The sequence below is a fragment of the Grus americana genome, chromosome 4 (assembly GCF_028858705.1).
Source record: "Grus americana isolate bGruAme1 chromosome 4, bGruAme1.mat, whole genome shotgun sequence".
NCBI classification, from domain to species: domain Eukaryota; kingdom Metazoa; phylum Chordata; class Aves; order Gruiformes; family Gruidae; genus Grus; species Grus americana.
The window spans coordinates 46,962,758-46,984,655 of NC_072855.1; the positions used below are offsets into that span (position 1 = coordinate 46,962,758).

The 21,898-nt window shown below is 39.0% G+C and overlaps 1 protein-coding gene across 4 annotated transcripts; it reads left to right on the forward strand.

The window, feature by feature from the left end:
* Nucleotides 1-1,883: 1,883 nt before the first annotated feature.
* ASIC5 (acid sensing ion channel subunit family member 5) lies at nucleotides 1,884-21,842 on the forward strand. Of its 4 annotated transcripts, none has more exons than XR_008576900.1 (11): nucleotides 1,884-2,019; nucleotides 2,243-2,840; nucleotides 5,978-6,284; nucleotides 8,246-8,477; nucleotides 9,624-9,743; nucleotides 10,723-10,872; nucleotides 11,484-11,631; nucleotides 13,169-13,225; nucleotides 15,377-15,545; nucleotides 17,812-17,899; nucleotides 18,504-18,549. XR_008576900.1 is itself a non-coding variant. In XM_054824272.1 (11 exons), exons 2-11 carry the CDS (start codon nucleotides 2,801-2,803, stop codon nucleotides 18,701-18,703), a joined length of 1,515 nt encoding a protein of 504 aa, XP_054680247.1. In that variant the 5' UTR covers nucleotides 1,884-2,019; nucleotides 2,243-2,800; the 3' UTR covers nucleotides 18,704-21,842. The 4 variants fall into 4 exon arrangements, 3 of the variants coding, with proteins under 3 accessions (XP_054680247.1, XP_054680248.1, XP_054680249.1); XM_054824272.1 differs by having other exon boundaries at nucleotides 17,808-17,899; nucleotides 18,504-21,842; XM_054824273.1 differs by having other exon boundaries at nucleotides 2,625-2,840; nucleotides 17,808-17,899; nucleotides 18,504-18,953.
* Nucleotides 21,843-21,898: the final 56 nt, after the last annotated feature.

Sequence of the window (21,898 nt, forward strand, 5' to 3'; positions counted from 1 at the left end):
GCCAGAACAACGAATGTTTGGTGTAAAAAAAAAAAAAAATATGGCCCATTAAGAGAGATGGAAAGAATTACACTTGACCTGTATAACTAATAGAAGACTGTGGGGAAAAGCGATAAATAACGTTCTTCCCTTTGAAGGAAAAGTAAATAGTTTTCCATACACAGAGGGAAGGGAAAAGAAGTAACTAGTTTAAATTATGGCAAGATAAGACAGACATCAGAAAACAAAAAATAAAGAAGTTTCTAGTATCTGTAGAGCACTGGAAAACATTCATGAGAGCTTGTCATTTCTCCGGGCATAGCTGATTCTGCCTCGATGCAGAGAGACGGGCCCAATGAATGCTCAAACTCTCTTTGATCCCCTTTTTCTGCAGCCCCCCTCCATTGCTGAATCCATACTTGCTTCAAAGGAAGGCTCAAGACAGATGCTTGCATTTACAGTTAGTCACCACATATCCCAGCATTTGTCGCAAAATGGCAATGACAACGCATTGTAACAGTCCAGTTGGTGGTCACTTCCTTTTTTTCCTGCTCCGTTTTTCCTTTCTTACTAATATTTTTGTATGAATGGAGTGTAAGTATTTGCGGTCCCCTATATTAGCAAATGCGTTACTTGTTCTGCCTTCAAAGCAGATAATATTTTATAGGGTTCTACTAAAAAAAGAGAGCCAGGCAAAACACGGTAAGAATCATTAATGTCTATAAAGCGCTTACAGAACCTCATACAATGAAACACAAGTTGGAAGGAAACATCTCAATTTCTGGGAAAAAAAATTGTCCAATGAAAGCTAAATATGCACTGAATATATATTTGTCTGTTATGTACGTATGTATGTATTTTCTCTCAGCAGCCCATAAGAATTCCTACAAGACATTTTGCTGCAATTAGGCTACAAGGAAATAACTTTATCAGGAACATGTTATCTATTGGTCTCAGCAAATAGCTATGTAGTTATGCTGGCGGCAGCACTTTTTTTAAATTTAGCACTGTAAGAGAAGGATTGAACAGCACTGAGGACGGACCTCAATAACATTTTGAATATAAAATTTACAATATATATGAATACAAAAAATCATGACCACCTCTGTCATTGGTTAGTTTTCCTAAACTTTACTGCATTAAATATTAGGAAAGGTGCTGTTCAGACACACACCGCAAGGAGTGGTGAAACCAAGCTCCCTGTGAGCAATTTAGAATCACGAAGCTAGTTGTGCAAGCTATTTGGGAAAGATGAAAACAAGATGGTTGGTCTTCGCCCCCTAGTGTTTGCTTAGGAATTAATGTAAAACAACCGTAAAAGAAAGAAAATTTAATAAATTAATTTCTTCTGGTAAACACAACCGGAGAACATAAGCCATGCTCGTCTAAAGTATTGCATAAGCATAAAGACTCTTTGTAAGGCATCAACTCACAGATTTATTTTTTTTTTAAAACAGTAAGATGAATCATAGTTGCTGCGTAGAGAGCAACTTACAGTTTGTACTGCTTAATTGTTTGCACGTCACGGTATAAAAGACCGACATAATTTGCTGTAAGAACTCAAGCAACTCAAGCAAGGGGTGTTGTCTGGGTACTGTGAATTAGAGTGGTTTGCACTAATAGGACTCAACGGATCTGCAAATAAGTGCTTGGCAGTGCACCACATATGGCTGAGTTACGTACAGATGCTGCAAAACAGTTTACTCTCAAGCGCTTCTCTGCTTGAACGAACACAATGCTGCGCAAAGCTTGCCCCGACGGAGAGCCTCATCTGTGAGGCAAAAGTGACAAACAGAGCAGGGTGCTGAGTCCAGAAACGTTCTGCGCGTCACACGGGAATGACTAAATGGAGTTCAGTGCTTTACCTTCCAGCTCATAGCTTGAACAACACGGCCAGAAAACAGTCGGCAAACAACCTGACAGCGAGGCGCTGCGGGGCCAAGCGAGTACACCTGGTAACCCAAGAACACTACTAAGAGAGTGAATTAAAGCAGCAGCAGCCATTCCCATCCCCTGCAGATCGGAGAGGGAATGCAAAGGGTGGGTTTCTTTTTTATTATTCCTAAAGCATTCATTAACCAAGCCCATCTCAGGTCTGAACTTCCCAGTATTTTCTATTGCCTTTTATTAGATGCTCAGTTATTTCCTTGAAACAAATTTCAAACAAGCTCATACCATGCATCACAAAAAATGGTTTCTGTCCTTTTTCATAAGGAGTTACTGGAATGACTGACTCTGTATGCGTTCTCATCCTCGCCCACAGGGTTAATTCTCAAGGATAACAGCTCATTTTTGCGAAAGCCCACGAGAACATGAAACGTGGAGCTGGTTATGAAGACAGCTATTCAAAGTGTGGATGAACTGCATCCTGCTGGTGGTGGGAACCTCGTGGCAGACATTTATTGCTCTCCAGAGCAGGAAGGGCTCCTTATCTACTTAAAGAGAATCTATTCAGTTCCAAGCAGCAAAGATGACTGTTTTTTCTAAAATACAAGGAAAAATTATGAAAGTAATTTGTCAGACGATGAAACGCACAAGACAAGCCTGCACTTCTACTGTTATTAGTGTAGTATGTAGTTGAAATATATATATAAATACGTACATCTGATCCTGTCATAAAACTAATCTTCTCTTTTATGTTGCAGACCATGTTATTTAAAGGCAAAACATAGCAACCTTGGCAGGTAAATTGCCCAGCGTTGTGTGTCATCAAGTATCACCTCCCATTTAGTTTTCTATAAAAGCCATTACCTAGCAATGATCACAGTGATAAGGCAGCTTACTTACCCATTCCTTCCTTAACTGAAATAAGCACAGCCTCATGGACCAGCTTGGGAGATTCATTCAATCAGATGCTAAAGGTATGTGACTAGACATATCAGAGTGATTTATCAAGAGTTTTAGGGTTTTTTTCAGGACTGACAACCAAAATGAGAAAATTTGTCTCCTTTCTCTTGTAACCTTGTCCAAAAATAGCAGCAGTGTACATTTTAAAGAAAAAAAGAAGGGAGAGATGAAAAAAACTTGTAGAGAAAAAATTGTACACTAAAGAATTGAGGAGAAGTCTCTAGGTATTGGTTCTTTACGCATTTAGAATAAAGCTAACACAGCTTTAACTAGGCAATTACTTCTCTGAATGTTACCAAGCTTTAATGATTTTTAGATTAAGGCAAAGAGGAAATCACAAATCTACCTAGACTAACTAATCCTTGCACAGAGACCACCTATAACCTCCCTAAAATAACTCCTTCCAGTTAAGAGCTCTGGCTAAAGCTGAGCTATCTTTTAAAAAGCCATTATTTTTAATATGTTAACTAATGAAAATTCAATCACAATGTTAGGAATACAAAAATAAAAATGTCATACTTTATTTCTACTATGCAAGAGCTTAGCTTCCAGTTCTTCCTTCTGGGTCTTCTTACCATCTTTTTCCCCACTAGATCGAAGAGCCTATTATTATTTATCAGTTTCCTGTACAAGTAGTTGTATATTGTGACCAATTACCTGCTGACTACAGTTTTTTTAAAAAAATAAACGTTTAAATTCAACTTACAGTGTTAACATTAGAGCTACTAGAAATTCTGTGGGTTTTTATATAAGCTCATAACAGTATGCCCCTGGCCACGTATCCCTGGTTATACATGCAGGGAAGTAATTTCTTCTTTAACAACATTGACTAGAAAATCAGGTTTATCTGACTAACCATGAATGGTTCTTGGGGCTTCTCCAGTAATCAGTGTTTCCTGAGGCAAAGCGTCTGCAGCCTACCCCGAATGTATGAGCTACCTTAGTAATTCTTAGGTGAAGGTTCTATATTTGGCTCCAAACATGTGGTTTGCTCCTGGACCTGGATTGCACTCCTTTAGTTATCTCTCTGCTTTTTTTACTTATCCACCCATCACTCATTGGATCTTGTATATTGTTTTTATTCGCATCTTTGACAAAAATATTTTTTATTGGAGTGCCTACACTAAATGTACTCTGTATTGCTACTAAAAGAACGCAGCGCTCTCGAGACCTTATTGTGCAATGTTTAAGGTCTAACGTCTGTTTAAGGTCTTGCAAGACCTTACTGTCTGTCTAGCAGCAGCTTGGATACTCTAATTCACTCATAGCCATTTCAGTTATGTTGGTTATACAACCTTAGCCCAGATATGCACAGCCTGTTTTACAGAGCATAGGACGATGGGTTAATAATTTATAATCTCACACTCATCGACATTATTTTGGTGTATTATTTTACTGTTCCTTAACTCAGATCTGGAATAACCATTCTATTATTAATTACATGTCACTGAAATGTACCCATTCCTCATAAATAGACCAAATCTCAAAATAAATGGCTAGTCCTCACTTACACGTTTCATGCTATTTTTCAATCCACCCTATGTGAGAAATTTCATATTAGAAATCTACCACTTGACCCTATGTAGTTAAGAAATTTTTTTTTTTAATTACAGCACTTTCAAATGAAATCTGAAAGTAAAGTAAGCATTCTTAAAGATGCTAGTAGTGTTAATTCCTCTGGTGAAAGACAGTAATGAAAGCAGCAGTATGCTATTAGATAATCTCACGCATTAACAGCAAAACTTTCACAGATAAAACATCATAGCTACTGCTTACTGTAGTAGCTACTACTTTCTGTAGTTTTCCAGCAAAAAACTGTTTGATGATAAAAAGGGGTCACAGTAAGTTTTACCAGTATGGATCAAAGTTCTTACACAGATCTTTCAAGAACAACATAAAGAAAATTCTTTCCCTTCAGAAACATTTTGAAATCCAGCACCATCTGGGATTTCATTATCACAGCCCAGAGACTGCGCAGAGACCAAAGCAACATCCCGGAGTGCTGATGTGGTCAGTGACGCTCACATCCCTTTGGTCCTTTGCCCAGCTGTAACAGCCTCAAGTCAATCAGTCTTACGAAGGGTATATTCTCTTCCTACAACACATGCCACACTATTAAATCTATTTTTTCATTAAAAAATTGAATTAGGGAAGCATTTAATTGCTGTTAAACAATCATCTAAATTACGTATTTTCAGATCCTAACTCTCATTGTCTCACAAACTTTCTTTGATTTACTGTTTTTATGGACTTTCTTAATGACAGAATAAAGTAGCGGATAACAATCTGTAGATGAAGTACTTTGCAAAGAGACTGCTCCATTTATGACTAGACACAGGAAAGGTCCTATTAAGTTTCCCTCATTTGAATGTTTTGAGAGAGAACATTCTGCTGAAACCCATGCTCAAAAGATCATTCAGCAACGAGCATAAGATGATGACTGCATTTCCAGGTATTGATTATATTCATTAGTGTTATAGCTCTTAACCTTGGAATTTAAAATGTTGACTTTTTTTTTTTTTAAACATCAGTTTGTAGCAACCATGGGGTAAATGAAAACTAAAACCATTCCTGTTTCAAAGTTATGGAATCAGACTAGTACAAACCTAAAGAAAAGAGAATAGATTTCCTTTGAACCTGTAACCTTTCAAGTTTTATCCAGAAACTTCTAATAATGAAAGAGTGAAATTCCCTTTCATGCCATGCCATATCATTCTCTTTTGACCTTATTTCTCAGAGCGAGTATGAAGGACCAGGCCTTTAATGGGATGTCACTGTAAGAATCAGATGCTTGTCTTTTTACAGTAGGTTCACAGCAACCCGTGGTTTTAGATCACTGAGCTACGTGAAAACCCAATCTTTTCCATAGCAGTGGAACTATTCTTTTATATGAATGTGCTTAATAAATTGTGTGCTTAAAATATTGCAAGGTGTAGTCTGTTCTCAGGCAGCACTGAGCTAATCTCTGAGCACACAACTCTTCCAGGGCTCTAGACCATCCTCAGAAGCAAGTTCACTACTTAGAGCATTTACAGTTAAAGAGAAATTTTACAATTGCTTTCCAGTATCATAATTACATGTTTCCTTTCTTAAGTGCCATTTAAATGCTAATTTAAAACTGAAAAGTGTTTTCACTTTGTTCACTGTTAAGGAATATTGGAAAAGATACGATTGTACTTAATAAAGAAACTGCTGCCACATTTGGAAGACAGAAGGAAGTATCATCAAGAGTTTGCCTCATCCACTTCGTTTCATGGAGTGCATAACATCGTCCAAACGCAGAGCAAGACTCGCAAAGTGCTGTGGCTGTTAGTAGTCGTGGGCTGTCTCGCCATCGTTATTTGGCAAATCTGCAGTCGCTTCATCTACTACTTCACCTGGCCAACCACTACGACAGTGGTTGTGCAGTACGTGGAAAATGTCAAATTCCCTGCTGTGACTTTTTGCAACTTGAACAGGTAAAACTTATGTCTGTTGTTCGCTCTTGGGAGGCAACGCTTCTTTATCCGAATAATATAAAGCAGTCAGATTCCACAACTTGCTTGAACAAATCACATAAAACAAGGAAAATATGGCACTGAGGGGTGTGTCTTCCCCACCGCCACATGAGATTTAAATGAAGAGGAAAATAGGAGAAGCAAGGAAGTGAGGTTGTTTTTTTGACCTTCCCCCTCCTTCAGGTAACAACTGCATTACAGATTTTTAAGTGTCAAAACGTAATGTGGAGTAGAAAAACCTCTCTGGTGGTGGTGTTCTATATATGAGTGTTGCTTCTACAGTGTAACTAAGGGACAGTCATCAGTCACATCCAAATTTAAAACAAAAGACAACATTTGCAAATAGAGAGATTCGAACAGAAACCTCATACAAATATAGAAATCTTAGGCAAAGCAGATACTTTTTTTCCAGAGGTGCTCAGCCTTTCCAGTTCCAGGAGATGTCAGTGGGATTTGCAGGAGGGAGGCAGCTGGTCTCTTTGGAAGTCACGTATCTAAGCAGGAACTTCACTACAGATTTCTACATCTGAAGATAATGGCTAAGATCAGATGCAGCCACTTCAAAAATAACGTGATAAACCTACTGCCTGAATTTTAAAGCAAATACGTAATTTAGGCACAGTTTTAGAAATACACAAAGTTTACCCGCATTTTTTCTTCGGGAATTGTAAGTTTTCCTATCTTCTACCTTTTCCTGGCAGAATCAGCCAAAAGTGCAAGTCTCAAATATCTGGAGCTGTTCTGCCTCCCTGTGCCTATTCCCGTGGCCCTGCACAAAGCCATCCTGGGTTATGCTGCACAACACGCACTGCGGATGGAAGTCCCTCTTGATTACAGTGGGCCCTGTGCGATACAAACCTCTCGCTCCTTGTAACTATAGCAGCAGCGTATTGTAAGTAAATAGTCAGGCACTGAGCGTGGCAGTTGTCCGCCTAAGTGACAGTCTGCTGCCACATCCATCTGTTGTTCATGCTGTGCTTATCCTTCCCTCCCGTTTTTAGTAAACCAATTTTTTTGTTGGCAGGACAAAGAGGCACAAATCTTTATTTTCTGACTCAAGTTCAGTTGTGAAGAGTTGTTCCTACAACTCTTCCTTAACTTTGGGCATTAAGATCTATTACACAAATACACTGATTTTTTTTTTTTTTTAATAGGAATACATAAAATGGCAATTCTAAAGAACATGGTATTGCAGTTTCATTTGGTTTTATTCCCTTTTCAAACTTGTAACAGTTCTGTGAACCCTTACTTGACTTCAAGGACTTCAATGCTGTACATCAGGAAAGCACGTCCAGCACCAGTGTGTCTAAGATTTTCAAGCGGATTGTAGGAGAGTTAGGATCACCCTTGGTTTATTTCACTGTGTCACCAGCCACAGAGCTCGTGAGAAGGTAGACTGTCTCTACGCTGGGGTGTAGTGCCTTAGTAAAGCAGGTGCATGAGATTACTGCAAATGCACTTAGAAATCAATTTTCTAAATGATGGAAGACAGGGGTTTGGGGTTTTTGGGGGGTTTTTTTAAAGGAACAGCTCTTCCCAGCTAGTCTTCCATGTGTAAACGGAATTGTTCAGCTTGTCTTCAGTTCTGCCAATCTGGTTGTTGGCTTATGGAGATGGCTAATCTGCTCACTTCATTTTGTAATAAACGACCACACGCAATAGAAATGTTTCTAATACAACCAATCCGAACAGCCCTGGGAAAGTGTCCATTTCCTGTTGTCAGCTATGGAAAATATTTTCCTAGAAATGGAGACTCTATTGTTTAATCACGTTGTAGAAATCAAAGTGCAACACGGTGGGCAAGAATCACTTACAGTTTGCGAGCACACAAGAAATCGTGTCACAGATTTGGCAAGAGCAGCCCTGAGATCAGGCCTATAACTGCAGAACTCCAAGCAATTCTTTCTCCTTCCCACTGACAGGTTTCAAGCTCATGCAGTAAGCAACCTCAAAATCATTTTTTTAATTTGGAACATCGTGTCTGCAGTTGTCCAAAAATTTGCTATGGAAGAAAAATATTCTCAAGAGCTAAATGATTTCCTTCTTGGGAACCAGAACTTCAGCATCAAAGAGTTTACAAGGAAAAATGGGTTTTATCTGAACAGCAGCACGTTGCTAGAGTGTGAATTTTTTGGAAAGCCGTGTTACCCACAGGTAAATATGTTTATTTTACTAAAACAGTAGCACGTAGGGGAAGGTATTCTTACCCCTCAACTTGAGACATCTAGTTTTGCCAGCTACTCCTCCTGTTTTCCCTTTACAGTCAGCCAATGGAGAAAAAAAGTCCTGCTCTAGATCACCGTGAGGACCCCAGTTCTCCCACTGACTGCAGCAACAGCCTGCTGGACTCCCTGAGCTGTGAAATGGGATTTCAGCCTAAATTGCTCTCTGCCTAGTGCCACTTCTGCATAGATAGCAGCCTTTGAAAGCTGTCATACCTCCAGGCTGTATCTAACAGCCTTTTGCATAAATGGCCTATAGCGAAGGTCCGTCGGAATGGAGCTCTTTGCAGGACGCAATTGGCTTGGTTTGTTCTTGAGGTCAAGAATACAGACAGCCAGGGTAACTATATGCAGAACCCACAGGAATTTTAAAAAATGAGATTAAAATAGCCCATCTTTGGGAATTTTGGACAATGGCCAAAGAAAACGATCGTCCTATTTTTATGTTGACTCCCCTTCATAGAGCAATTCCCAACTTACATAGGAAGTGTGAACAGAAAAGTCAGGCCTATATTCTTTCAGATCAATCTAACCTTTAGATATGCCGTAGCTTTGAAAGTTAGGCATTGGAGAGTTCCCTTAACTAAAAGACACTAGTGCTAATAACTAAAACTAAAGCAATGAGAGGCAGTCATATTAGCAAGTGCTTCCAGTTAAATGATGAGGCAGCTTTGGGAAAAATGCAGATATTGTACTTTCGTATGTAACGCGACAGTTTTGAAACAGTCTTCACTAAACACCCACTAGAAATATTAAACAAGTTGGTTTTGAAGATATAATTTCTATAGAATGTATCAAGTATAGCAAAATAACAAGACCTCATTAAATGATTCTGAGCAACTCATAGATATTAATAAATAATGTGACATTTCTCCTTTAAACTTAATTTTCTATAGAAAGGGATGAAATCCTTTTGAATATTTCTATCAATTACCACTTTTCTGATTGTAGTATTTTGCCCTGCCTTTGGAAAAGCAAACTAACCAAACACAAACAAAACCCAGTAGTCTCTCTCTTGCCTTGAGATTGGTAAATGAAACTTCAAGTGATCTTTCTTCCCTATTTTCCTTTATTGAAGGATTTTGAACATGTTTTCACTGAATACGGAAACTGCTTTACTTTTAATCACAATGATCTTCCAGCAAGAAGAGTGAGTTTGTCTGGAAGAGGCTTACATTTACTTTTTGATGTCCAGCAGGTACAGCTATCTTAACGATTATAAACAACGAATCATGTAATAACTTATAGATGAGTGGAGGTGTTTGGGTTTGGTTTTTTGGTTGGCTGGTTTTACACAGACCTTCAGAATTTCATGCACAAAATTCTGTATCAAGACTATTTCTGAGTCGAAGGGTATTTTAAAGGAACGATCTAATACAGATTTTAAAATTCAGAATTATTATTGACTCTGTCCCCAGCTAAATGGTTCTGTGAGTGAGCATATATATACACACATGCACAGTTCACCTACAATTGAAACACATCATCAGAGCAGTCATTGAATTTTAGGCAAGCACTTCAGAAAAAAATTCATTTTAGTAAAAGGCACAGTAGGGAAGGTCATATGGTGCCATTTTCTAAGTAGTACTGAATTTTAGTTGCAGCAGCAGCAGCTGTAAGTGCTCGATGCCAGCTAAGGTCTGGTCTTTGCACTATAGATAATCTCTGATCTTATTAGAATTGTCTTCCACCAACAAAAAGCAGAAAACTCTTGTTGAAGCTTGTGTGATCAGGGAAGAAAACTAAAAAAAATTTAAAAAAATCTAGACCAATGTCATAGACATGCACTTTTGTTCTCTAGGAATTATGAGACAGGAGTGACATGCTCTGGAGAGAGTAATGGAAAGTGCTGAAATGTGATGGGTAGTTGCAAGTAAAAGGAAGGAGTATCCAAGTTATGAGTAAAGGTTCATCTATGCCTTCTGGCTTTTGAAATTGGGACATGGCAGAAGGAATAAAAAACCTGCAAGTTTATAGTAACTGGAAGGAAACCCACAGAGGTAATCAACAAAGGAAATTCAAGTCAGTTTGCTTCTATACTTTTCTGTAAATTGCCAAAAACGTAACTAGAGATACAAGACCAAATTAAAAAGCATAATACTGTTTTAAATATAAATAAAGCTTCAGAAGGTAAGCAAAACCAAAACTATTTTAAATTTTTTTTTTTTTTGTATCAGGAACAATTCACTGATGAACCTGCTCTCGGTTACACTGATGCTGGAATCACTTTTGTTATCCATTCACCCAAAGAGCTTCCACGCTTTGATGGTTTAGGTTTATTAACACCGGTCGGCATGCATGCACAGGTCGCAATCCGCCAGCTGAAGGTAAGGACTTTGTCAGTCAAGTGGAAATATTGGTCTTTACTGTCTCTTATTCTCCTCTGAAGCGTGACAATGAATTAGACATTTTGAAAGTTTAAATATTTATCAGGCCACAGTGACTCCTAAAAATAACATTTCCTCCAGATACAAACAATATAAACAATATCACTGCTTTTTTCTTTCTTTCTTTCTTTTTAGGGGGTGGGGTAGGGGCAGGAGGATATCATTGGTCTTCATAATCTGTTTTTACTAAAGTCAGCCTTTCTTTTCTAATATCTCACAGTCTCGCTGACATGTAATGATCCAAGGACACCACAGCAGTTCTCCGTCAACGCATTCTGTTACTATTAACGTTGTCTGAGATTCCTAGTGGAATCCAAGTGGCCCGGACTGCCCTTCTGCGCTAGGCTGTCTGATCAGGTCCTGGTTTTGCTGTGAGAGATGAGATGATTTTATAATCCCAAAAGCGCACACTGCAATTGCTTCCAATTAAATCACAATGTTACTGCTTATGTATTCAACAGGCTTCCTTTAGCACCTTAAAATGTGAGAAAATAATGCCTACATTTAAAACAGAGACAAAAAAATTTATCTCTTCTGTTGTTACCCTACAGTCAATTATCCAAGAATACCCCTGGGGAGAGTGCAAGCCTGATATCAAGCTTCAGTACCACAACATTTACAGTACTAACGGATGTTTGCAGGAATGCAAAGCCCGGTACATACAGGACTGGTGTGGCTGTCTGCCATTCATTCTTCCAGGTATTTCTCAGGAATGTCATAACACACTGTATTTAAGGATCATCTTGCTAGGATGTTATAGAACAGCAAAGGAGATGGGGCACATGCTTGAGGGATATCTACAGCTGGGATTAGTTAAAATTATATACATTGGATTTTATTTTTTAATTCAGAGGAAAAAAGCAAGATATTTAGGCAGCTCCGCACCTAACATGTGGTCAATGGTTATTCTTAGGATACAGACCAAAAGTCTTGACAGCAAAGATTATGCCTCAGAGCTGCGAGACAAGTCTGCAGTCTTCAACCTGACTTCCTAAAGAGCTGGAACTAAATCCATAAAAAGCCATCGATTTTCACATGTACCACAGAAAACCTACTTTTGCAGGTGTTTGTTTAGCAGCCACAGCAGAACTGATTGCCTGAAGGCAGAAACTGAGGTCCCTCACGGGAACCATGGAGAGAGCCTGGCGCCAGAAGAGGGCTCTGCGAAAGCCAGAAGGCTGCACGGGGCCATCTGATGACTCCGAAATGCTGAGCAGAGGTGTATGCTGTAATACTCCCTTCGAGAATCCAGGCATCTTAATCACTCTGGAAATGTAAAGCAGTAACTCTAAGCCCTGACCACTCTCATCCACCCCACCTTTTCAATATCGGAAGTAATGATAACACTGTCACCTCTCTCTGAAGCACGAGCTGGAACCTACAGATCTGTTCTCACAGTTCTTTCTTCATAATTAGTGGGCAAGAAAACCGCTGTCACGCCTGTACTTTCTGACTCAATGTATTTTTAAATATCCCCAAGCAAGGCAGAACATTTTCTCTGAGAGACACCCATCAAGTCATCTCCAGCCTGTTTGTTTGACAATCTCTTGGAAAGGACGTTGCCAATCTCCTAGAAACTCTCCTGAAAAAAGGGTTTGAGATGGACATTAAGTCTAGGTCTCCCATACCCAGGGTGCTTTATCCATTGGCAATTAGATAAAGGGGGGGAAACACCTTCTTTAACTATGTGCTAAAAGGCTAAGTAATATTTCCATGCAAAATAATAAATTGGGGTGAAACCGAGGCCATCTGAAATCTGAAAATCTGAGATCTGAAAATTTTCCTATTAGCTTAGGGTACTGTTTTACCCCTCAGGTCTCTAAGCAACTCTTGCATGAAAGTTCAAAACTTTTTCTGAAAAAGCGTAGAGGGTAAGCATATATCCCACCTACCTACTTTGTTTTTTCATCTCCACTAGCAAACCCAGAAATCCCTGGCCTTAGCAAGCTACCACAAAGAGCAAGCCACAGGGTTGAAGGCATCTCTGGCTGGCACACACAGTAAAGGTGTTTGGTCCAACAGCAAGCCTCCCGGCTCCACCTGTGGCCTCTGTTCACTGTGCGCCCCTTTTGGCGTTGGGAACCGCTGTGCCCAACCGAATTGTTTTCTCAGTTGTATAATGATAAACGTGAAGGGGTGAGCAGGCTTTGATGACATTACATTTCAGTTTAGTACACATAGAGCTACGGGTTAGACTGTTAATTGAAGTTCCTAAAGTTTGTTGTTTATTTTTAAGGGAATGGAACAGAATGCGATTTGCTGAAGTTTTACAATTGTGTTTATCCGGCAGTCTGTAAGTAATAACTTCATATTCATACTTTCTAAGCCAATTCCAAATTGTAAAGAATATCTATCAATTAAAACAAAATACTGAAAGTAGTACTGAAATGGAGTACATCCCAGTTCATTTAATATTCTGAAGACAGAGATGAGACAGAGCATTAAATAGATGCCAATTAAAAAAAAAAACAAACCTATTAAAAAACCCCAGACATAAATTCATTTTAGTAATCAGAAATGTTCAATTATTCTGTTTTCAGTTATCAAGCCTCTGGCTTACATTGTTGCATCTTCGTGGTATCACCCTTCTAGCTCCAATGCTGTATTTTTGTTTGTGACAAAAGTGGACAGCACAGTAATAACAGGTTCACTAACTGGTAGAAAACGTAATTGAAAAATCACTGGACTTTAAGGTTTTATCTTTTCAAAAGTAAAATGGATTATATGCTTTCAAAGTGCTCCAGATGCAATTAATTTCCATAAGCAAATAATCTGCACACAGTAGATATGAAACTGGTAAGTCACTACAACAGACTTTCTGGAAAATACTGCAAATAATAATCTGAGAAGTAACTTCTCATGAACTTTACAAAGTCTCCTTTTTAATTGTTTTGGATTCTGCTAAGTAACGTGACTCTCCCTTCCCAAAGGAATGGATGATTAAGAAACCAAGTAGATTAATCAGCTTTGGTGGGCCTGTGCAGGAGTTTATTTCTGTTTTGATTAGATGTGTGCAACATTCAGGCAAGATCTATTACCATGAACAATGACTATTTCTTTTTCCTGGGGCTCCTTTGAAATAGATCCCACTAAGTTCACATTCTTACACAATCATGATCTTTGATAGCCTGTCATGATGGAAATGGGTATATTATTTTACTCAACGGATATTCTGTGACCGAGTTTCAAAGAAACCACTGAGCGATAAACAAAAATGACCACTAAGTCCTATCGAGGACGGACAGGATTCAGAGCTGGACCGCAGAAGGAACTGGCACCACAGTACTGTACGTGGTGAACCATGTACGATGCCTGGGTTTTAGGTGTCTGGTCCCCAGGACCCCAAGTTAGGTGCTAGGTCTCCTTTTACAGTGCAGGAGAGAAAACCACCTGGTAACAAAATCTCAAATGACAGCGCCACTGATCCGGTATCTGAGGGACCTACTGTTGGTGAGAGCATTTATGTTAGGAACTCTAAAGACCGGCTATCCAGAATGAAATCCACAACGCTAGCGTCCCTGGAGAGCGCCTCGAATCATCAACTAACAGGCTGAGAGATCTCCTCCGCTGCGGTTTGCAAAAGCGAGAAGCCCACACGCAGAGGGAACAGACACAGCAGCCGCCACCGCACCAGGGCGAAGAAAGCCCCACGAGCAGGAGGGTACGGTACTCGGAGTACCAGATGGCTTGGGGTTATGGTTTATGCTTCAGGAAGTATTTATGCCTTATCATTTTTCTTCTACGTTAATTTTCTACGGCTTTCCTACATTTCTATAACGATTTGTTTCTGTTAGAACCTCATCGGAGGAATGACTCCCCAGTCTCATGAGCAGCCAGACCTGCAGAATTTTGTGACTTTCTCTTTGGTATTTGAAGAAACAAAGCTGTCCCTAAACCCTCTCAGCTGTCTTACGCCCAATTACCAAATGGCAGGCAGAGGTTAAGGTAAAGTGAACTTAGCTTACCGAGGCTTTCACGTAGCTACCAGGTGATAGCAACCCACAACTGACATTGCTCTGGAAGCTGTTTCTGTGTATTGAAAGGAGCTAGGCAGACTTCAAGACCAAGGATTACGTACCTAAGTATGTAATCAGAAAGCTAGCACTGAACATGGAAAGTCTTCTGTTGTCCTGCCCATTAACTGTGGATGAGAAACAAGCACATGAAGTCCTAATGAAGGCAGAAAGACTCACAGGTGCTGAATTTCTTGGGAAAAAGTGAGCAAGAAGTCTCAACGCTTATTACTGTGCACCAGTTTCCCAAATGCCAGTTACAAATACTTATTTGATCCTTCAAAACTGGTAAGTATCCAGTGTTTTAAGCATAATTAACCCATAGCTTTATCAAAGTCAGTTAAAAGCAATTTTCTAAGTTTAAAAAAAAAGTCTTAAAATTGTGTGCTTTTTTAGAAATGTTATGCAAATTCTTTCTCCTGAAATTTTAGATGATATAGAGATAAAAGGATTATGTACAGTAGGAACCCACAATTCCACTTGCCCTGCCCCATGTGAAGAAATGGATTACCCTACCACCATCACCTATTCAAGTTTTGGAGGAGAGAAAGCCATGAAATACTTTTCCGCAAAACTGAAGAAAAGCCCGGAATACATCAGGTAATCTTGCTTAACACCTTGTCTAATAAATAAATGACCAATTACTTCTAAGTGTGCTAACAGAGTGTACGATGTAAATGTGACCTTTTAAAAAGATACTCTTATGTATGGCATTACTAATATTGTCTGAGAGTTAAAATAATCTCTTATACAAAATTGTTCAAGTTTTATACATATTCATGTATATAAAATATACTTAGATACATCTAAGTATACTGTCTGAACAGTATTGACTAGACATTTTATCCAGGAAATGGTGTTAGGACTTATGTTATGCATAGAGCTGTGGGGCTCAGTAGTAGCACTGAGCTGACATAATCTCCATACTTTTAAATTCATAGTAGAAATATCATATGTGCTTGTGCTTTACTAGAGCATACATACCTTACTGTTACAATATAATAAGCTGACGCCAGATTTCCTTGCAAACACAAGCATTATATATCCAGAAAGAATGTTTTCCAGATGTTTTTGCTAGAAAGACACAGCGCAGTTGCTAAAGAGGATTTGATTCAGTTCTATAGACTGAATTGCCTCTTGCTCACAGGTGTAGATGTCAGCAGTACAAATAAGTAGTAAGACAGGTGCTACATGAACTCATAGTACCCACAACATCAAAATATGTTTATAAAAAACCATAGAAAATTTGGCAAATGAAACATTACGAGCGTTTCATTGTTTCAGTGACTTCAGTTTTCTCACTCTTGAAGCGATCGGTCTGCAAATGCTTGCATATGTTTATACATGAAAAGGAACTACATGAATCATAGAATAGTTTGGTTTGGAAGGGACCTTTAAAGGTCATCTGGTCCAACCCCCCTGCAATAAGCAGGGACATCTTCAACTAGATCGGGTTGCTCAGAGCCCCGTCCAACCTGACCTTGGATGTTTCCAGGGATGGGGCATCTACCACCTCTCTGGGCAACCTGGTCCAGTGTTTCACAACCCCGATCGTAAAAAATTGCTTCCTTATAGCTAGTCTGAATGTACCCTCCTTTAGCTTAAAACCATTACCCCTCATCCTATCACTACAGGCCCTGTTAAAAAAGTCTGTCCCCAATGAAGATTATGAAAATTAAACCTGTTGTTATACGCAAAAGATATTAATCCTTTGAGGACATTTTATCTTTGTTGATTATTTTATTGTCTGTAAACACCATGCACAACCCAGTAATTATTCAATTAAGCAAGTGAAAATACAGAACGTTCCCGTTACCAAGGTTTAACCAATAGGAATCCTGCTCACATATTAACGAGTACATATTCCAAGTACTATAAAACAGAGAGTTCTATTGATTTCTGAAGACGTAAGAAGGGAAAAGTTAAATATTTATTGGATAGTTCTGCTAACAACTGCATGACAATGTTAGGAGGTCTTTTTAATAGAAGCCATGAGAATAAGATTATTGTTATTACTCAGTTCTACCTGAATTTTAGAGTTATCACCCAAAGAGATAAAAGCGATCATTTTGTATAGCAAATACTTTATTTTCAGTGAACATTGTTAATGAGCTCATTATCACTCTCAACCCAAAAATCTGTAGCTATTTACACTTTTGAAGAATAATCACTACTTTCACTTTTAAAGTTCACGACATTATGCATGCAATCAGTTTTCGTGTCTGTTTTATTCCACAAGCGTTCTGTTTATATTCTATTTAGGAGTTACGCAGAATCTTTCTGTAGACACGATATCATACAGATGAGCTCTTTACTCACACTGAATCATTCCACAGGTCTCGCTCCAACCGAGATTTACCCACTCTTCCACTTTTGCAGCAGGCAAGAATATAATTAGGTAAGCGAGGCTATTAGCAGAGGACAGGACTAAACTTCCGAGTACAGGACAAGGGCTCTTCTGCACAAACATGCTCACTGAAATAAGCACAATTAAATATGCACTTGCAGACAAACGAGAGCGTTAGACTACGCTTCCCAGCACTGTATCCGCTGTAGGTCAGGATGCTTGACACTTCCACTCAAGCTTATCTCTGTGACCCTTAAAAAGTATTAGTCTATCTCACAGTATGGATCTAGAGTTACTTTCTCAACATAGCCTGAAGATCTGCTCCTCTGATATGCTCCTATCATAACCATTGTTATTAGGGCACTTTTTTTTTTTTCTTCAGTCATCTGACTCGTTTTGGTAACTTTCATCTAATCGTCCTTTAAGAGACCCCATCACTCTCGTCCATGCCGACAGATGGTGGGAAAACAGCACTGCTGGCCGCCTCAAGTAATACTGTATGTATTTGTCATTAGGCAGAACCTCGTGCGTATTGACATTAAATATCATGATCTGAGCTACAAAATAACACAGCAGCAGAAGGCCTTGACTATATCCGAGTTGATTGGTGAGTGAATGTTTAATATTTATTGCTGATTAATAATTAATCTAAAAATAAAAACAGCCTGGTTTTTTATTCTCTCCCCTCCCGAGTCATAGCCTATGTTGGCTTCTAAACAAAAAGCAATGCCTTTTATATTATGGTAATAGTCATGTCTGCCTCATAGAAATTTTTTCATACTGTCTCTTGTCATTCCATTAAAGAACCTGCCGTATGGACAGCACTGAGAGTAAGAATTAAGGTTGGCATTAGTTTACTGCTGTAGCACACACAGGACTGTAAGAATAGTGAAGTTCAGAGGATTTGGAAGGGTAAAGGAGAACATGAGGAGGAGAAGCAAGAGAACGGTTAAAGAGACATAGAAGTAGGAAATATTTTAAGGATATGTTTCACAGTAGGATGTGTTGTGTCATACTTGCTCTATTTAGAATTTTAAGAAACACATTAGTCTTCTCCAATAAACATTCTTAAAAATATTAATTCTGTTTTCTTAAAGTGATGGATTATGTATATTGAATTTATTTAACACTTGAACCCGGCAAGGTTTTGTTTGCTTGCTAGACTAAACCAAACGCTTAGGATGACATATGTTTATTTCCTTCTGTTACAGCTGATGTAGGTGGCCAGCTTGGATTGTTTTGTGGTGCCAGTATGATTACAATCATAGAACTGCTTGAGTATATTTTTACTAACTTCTGTTGGATGTGCGTCTTTCTTCTATTGAAAGCTCCTGAAATGCCTCAATGGAACAATCCGTCCCAGAACCAACCAACGCACAAGGAAAAAAAGAAGGGAATACAAGAATGTTAGTGGCTTGCAGAAGCACAAAACTAAATGTCTCTGCAACTTCCCTTCCTTTTTAAGATAAAAAGGAGACAGCAATATTTGGCATTGCTCCCTTCCCTGCACTCCTGATTCTTCCTGCTTCTTTTATTGCCTAGAACTATTTAATTGTGTTAATAACTTAGTGAGAATTTCCAAAGTTCCCTTTTTTCCCCTCACATAAAGAAAAATGTAATCTTTACCTAAAATTTTCCATTAAAGAATTACCTTTTTTTTTAAATAGCATAGCAAGTGATACTGACATACAATGCCATTTAGCATTTCTGACCCAGTTTTTAGCTTCTGTATTTTGAGTGAGAAATAATACGCATGCCAAATTAACACATGCAAGTTTCCTAACCACCATAAAGGTAGAGCATTGCTCTGCTGAAAAAGCAGATTCCTTTTTAACGATGAAGTCTTTGCTAGCAGGTTACCACCGTTACGCATTCCAGTGCGCGATATCATAGCTTTGCCTGTCAGAATTAGGAGCGTGCCTAATAACAATAACTTTTATAGTATATTATCTGTTTGAAACATACAAAAAAAATAAATCTCATGAATCTGCCAACTACTATAGCGAACCTTAGGGCATCTGAGTCGATGGCAAGTGGGCAAACATCGGCCAAGTTCAGAGTTTAATGTCATGAAAGATGATAAAAAAAAAAGACTAAAGGCTTCATCTAAGTTTTACTAAAAATCAGCGAGAGTAAGAATTTTGTGGCTTTGGTGCTGAATCAGGCTTCCTGAACATTTATTCCTTTAAAAGTGTTCAGAAAAGCTTCTGTGCTTTCCTACGTCTGTGTGGGCCTATGGACAGTACTGGTTTGGAGTCTTGTGTTTTTAAAGACAACTTTGGTGATGAAATAAACTTCCAAAGATGTGTCATAGTGTAGTGCAAACAGACACTCTCCCCGCACACACAAACACTAAAGCTCCTAGAACAAGAAGCGTGCACGGGGGGGAGCGTTGCGATTTTTAAGTACATCTTAGTAAACAACAATCCTTTTAAAATCTGAGAATTGATAGGATCGTTTCACTTTATACAATGAAATTATACAGTGTATCTTCAATACATTTCTTTCTCTAGAATAGGTTTCTGAACACAGTCCTGAACAAACCCGTGCTTGCCCAAGTCTCCTGCCAGAGTCTATCAATCAGAGCTTTTGATGCGTTTGGAGGTGCCAGACAGAGCCTGGGTGGAAACCCTTTAGGAGAGGTAGACTCAAAACAGTCTTGTAAAAGATGCACCGAGACTAATTTTAAGACTACACGATAAAGGATTATCCTGATTAGAAACATTGGCTTCTTTCTATACAATTAAATACACATAATATTAATAGATAACTGTTTATTTGAAAACTCACAGACAGTTGTCTGGACTTTGGACTAGCACCGTATAGACTTTGCTAATCATAACATTTTTACATTAGAAGGCTCGCAAAGGCTTCAACATTAAACCTTGTGAACCACTGCTCCCCAGTCGGTGCCTGGGCTCCGCAGCCCTCAGACCGCCCCGGGGCACGTCTCTGCACTCTGAGTAACGTCAGTGCTGCGCCTGGGACCCCGGGCGAGCGATCAGCCATAGCCGTGCTCTGTAATTCACACGGTTCTTCCACACCATCCGCTCAAATTCAGCGACTAATAATAAATTAGTTTCCACAAAGAAAGCAGTAAGTGTCCTTAGTAAGCAGCCAAGTGCTTAAGGTTAGGCACAAAGTAATGAAAACACCAGCGTTTGGCCATCAGGGGCACCAGCTTCCCTTCCACATAAGCCCCAGGATAATACAGGAAATGTTTCTGCTTCCTAGGAAGAGATGCCCTGATATCACTCCTCAGTAACTGCAGGCTTGGGACACCTTCAGCTTAACTTAAAGATTTTTTGCTCCATTCTTTTTTATTGGCCGTTTCTGCTGGGGCTTTCCCCACACGCACGCTGTTACCAAGATGTGCTTGGAACAGCAGCCACGGGAAAAGGTCTATCTAACCCCGCTGTCCGAGGCGTGTACTGGCCAACCCAGAGGGGGAATGGAAAGAACAGAGCAAACATACTGCAGTATTTCTCTAAAGATTTCTCCCAGCCTCAAACAGTTTATAGATGTGGAATTCTTCAGCCAGAATAAATTACGGTTTTGAAAGTAGCAATCTGGTGTTATCTGGATTCTGGATAACAAGAAAGCAGGGGAAATATTAACAGTGAACTAGCACACCTTATATTTCAGAGATCAAAGTGCTTTGTAGCTATCAATCACGATTTTTTTTTGTTTGTTTACTCTACTAATAAGGGTTAAATAACAGAAAATTAGTATTGTAAGGACTAAACAAAAGACAAGTGGTATTGTTCCTGCTCTGCCGAAAGGTCAAGTGAAACGAAGCACAGAACACGCTAAAGAATCGGCAAAAAAGAGCCATTTCTCAGAAAGGGAAGGTACTTGCATTTTTGCTTAGTTTAATAAGACTAGAGTGACTTTTGCTTACTCCACTGACTTTGGACGAGGACAGCTAAAATCACTGCTTGGTTACAGATTCTTCTAACATACATGGCAGAAGGAGCTCTGAAGAAAGCACAAAGACTGGTGTTTTGCCCAAGGTCAAGTGACAGATCGGTTTTTTCAGCAATGGCTTGTGATGAGATTATATAAAGCAACTGATTCCCCAGCACAGCTAAATATAGCAAGTACACGGTGCAGCAGAGCAGAAGTAAGGGTGCTTCTGTATTTTGATGTACGACTACCTTTCTATTAAGGCAACAGAATTTTTAAAAGTTTTAAGAAAATATTTGGCTTTACTGGATAGGTAAAGATGATACATCTATAAGGGCAGCAGAAACAAGGTATTTTAACAATTTGATCAGATCATCTCCCAATTTAGCATTACTTTGCTTCTTATTTATTCCCTTTTCCTTTTTACAAGTGCACGTCCATGCTCCAAGTACAGCTACCAGCAAGCTTTTCCCATGCTAATTGTTTGATTCTAAAATGTTAATCCCAACAATGAAATTAGTGACATGATTGGGAAAGTCCCCTTGGGCTCCTTCCAAATACTTGTCTGATGTGCACAAAGAGATGCAACACAGAATTTTGTAGCTAGAAACACATCATCATGAGGATGACACGCTCTAATTGGCCAGAAGTAATAAGCATTGCACAACAAATAAAAGTGGGACATATTTTCCAATGCATT

Excerpts from the sequence above, each read along its gene's own strand:
- ASIC5 (XM_054824272.1), top strand. The coding sequence starts at position 2,801 with ATGGACCAGCTTGGGAGATTCATTCAATCAGATGCTAAAG. Across the intron at positions 8,478-9,623 it reads GAAAGCCGTGTTACCCACAG|GATTTTGAACATGTTTTCAC; the intron begins GTAAATATGTTT and ends CCTTTATTGAAG. Across the intron at positions 17,900-18,503 it reads GACTATATCCGAGTTGATTG|CTGATGTAGGTGGCCAGCTT; the intron begins GTGAGTGAATGT and ends CTTCTGTTACAG.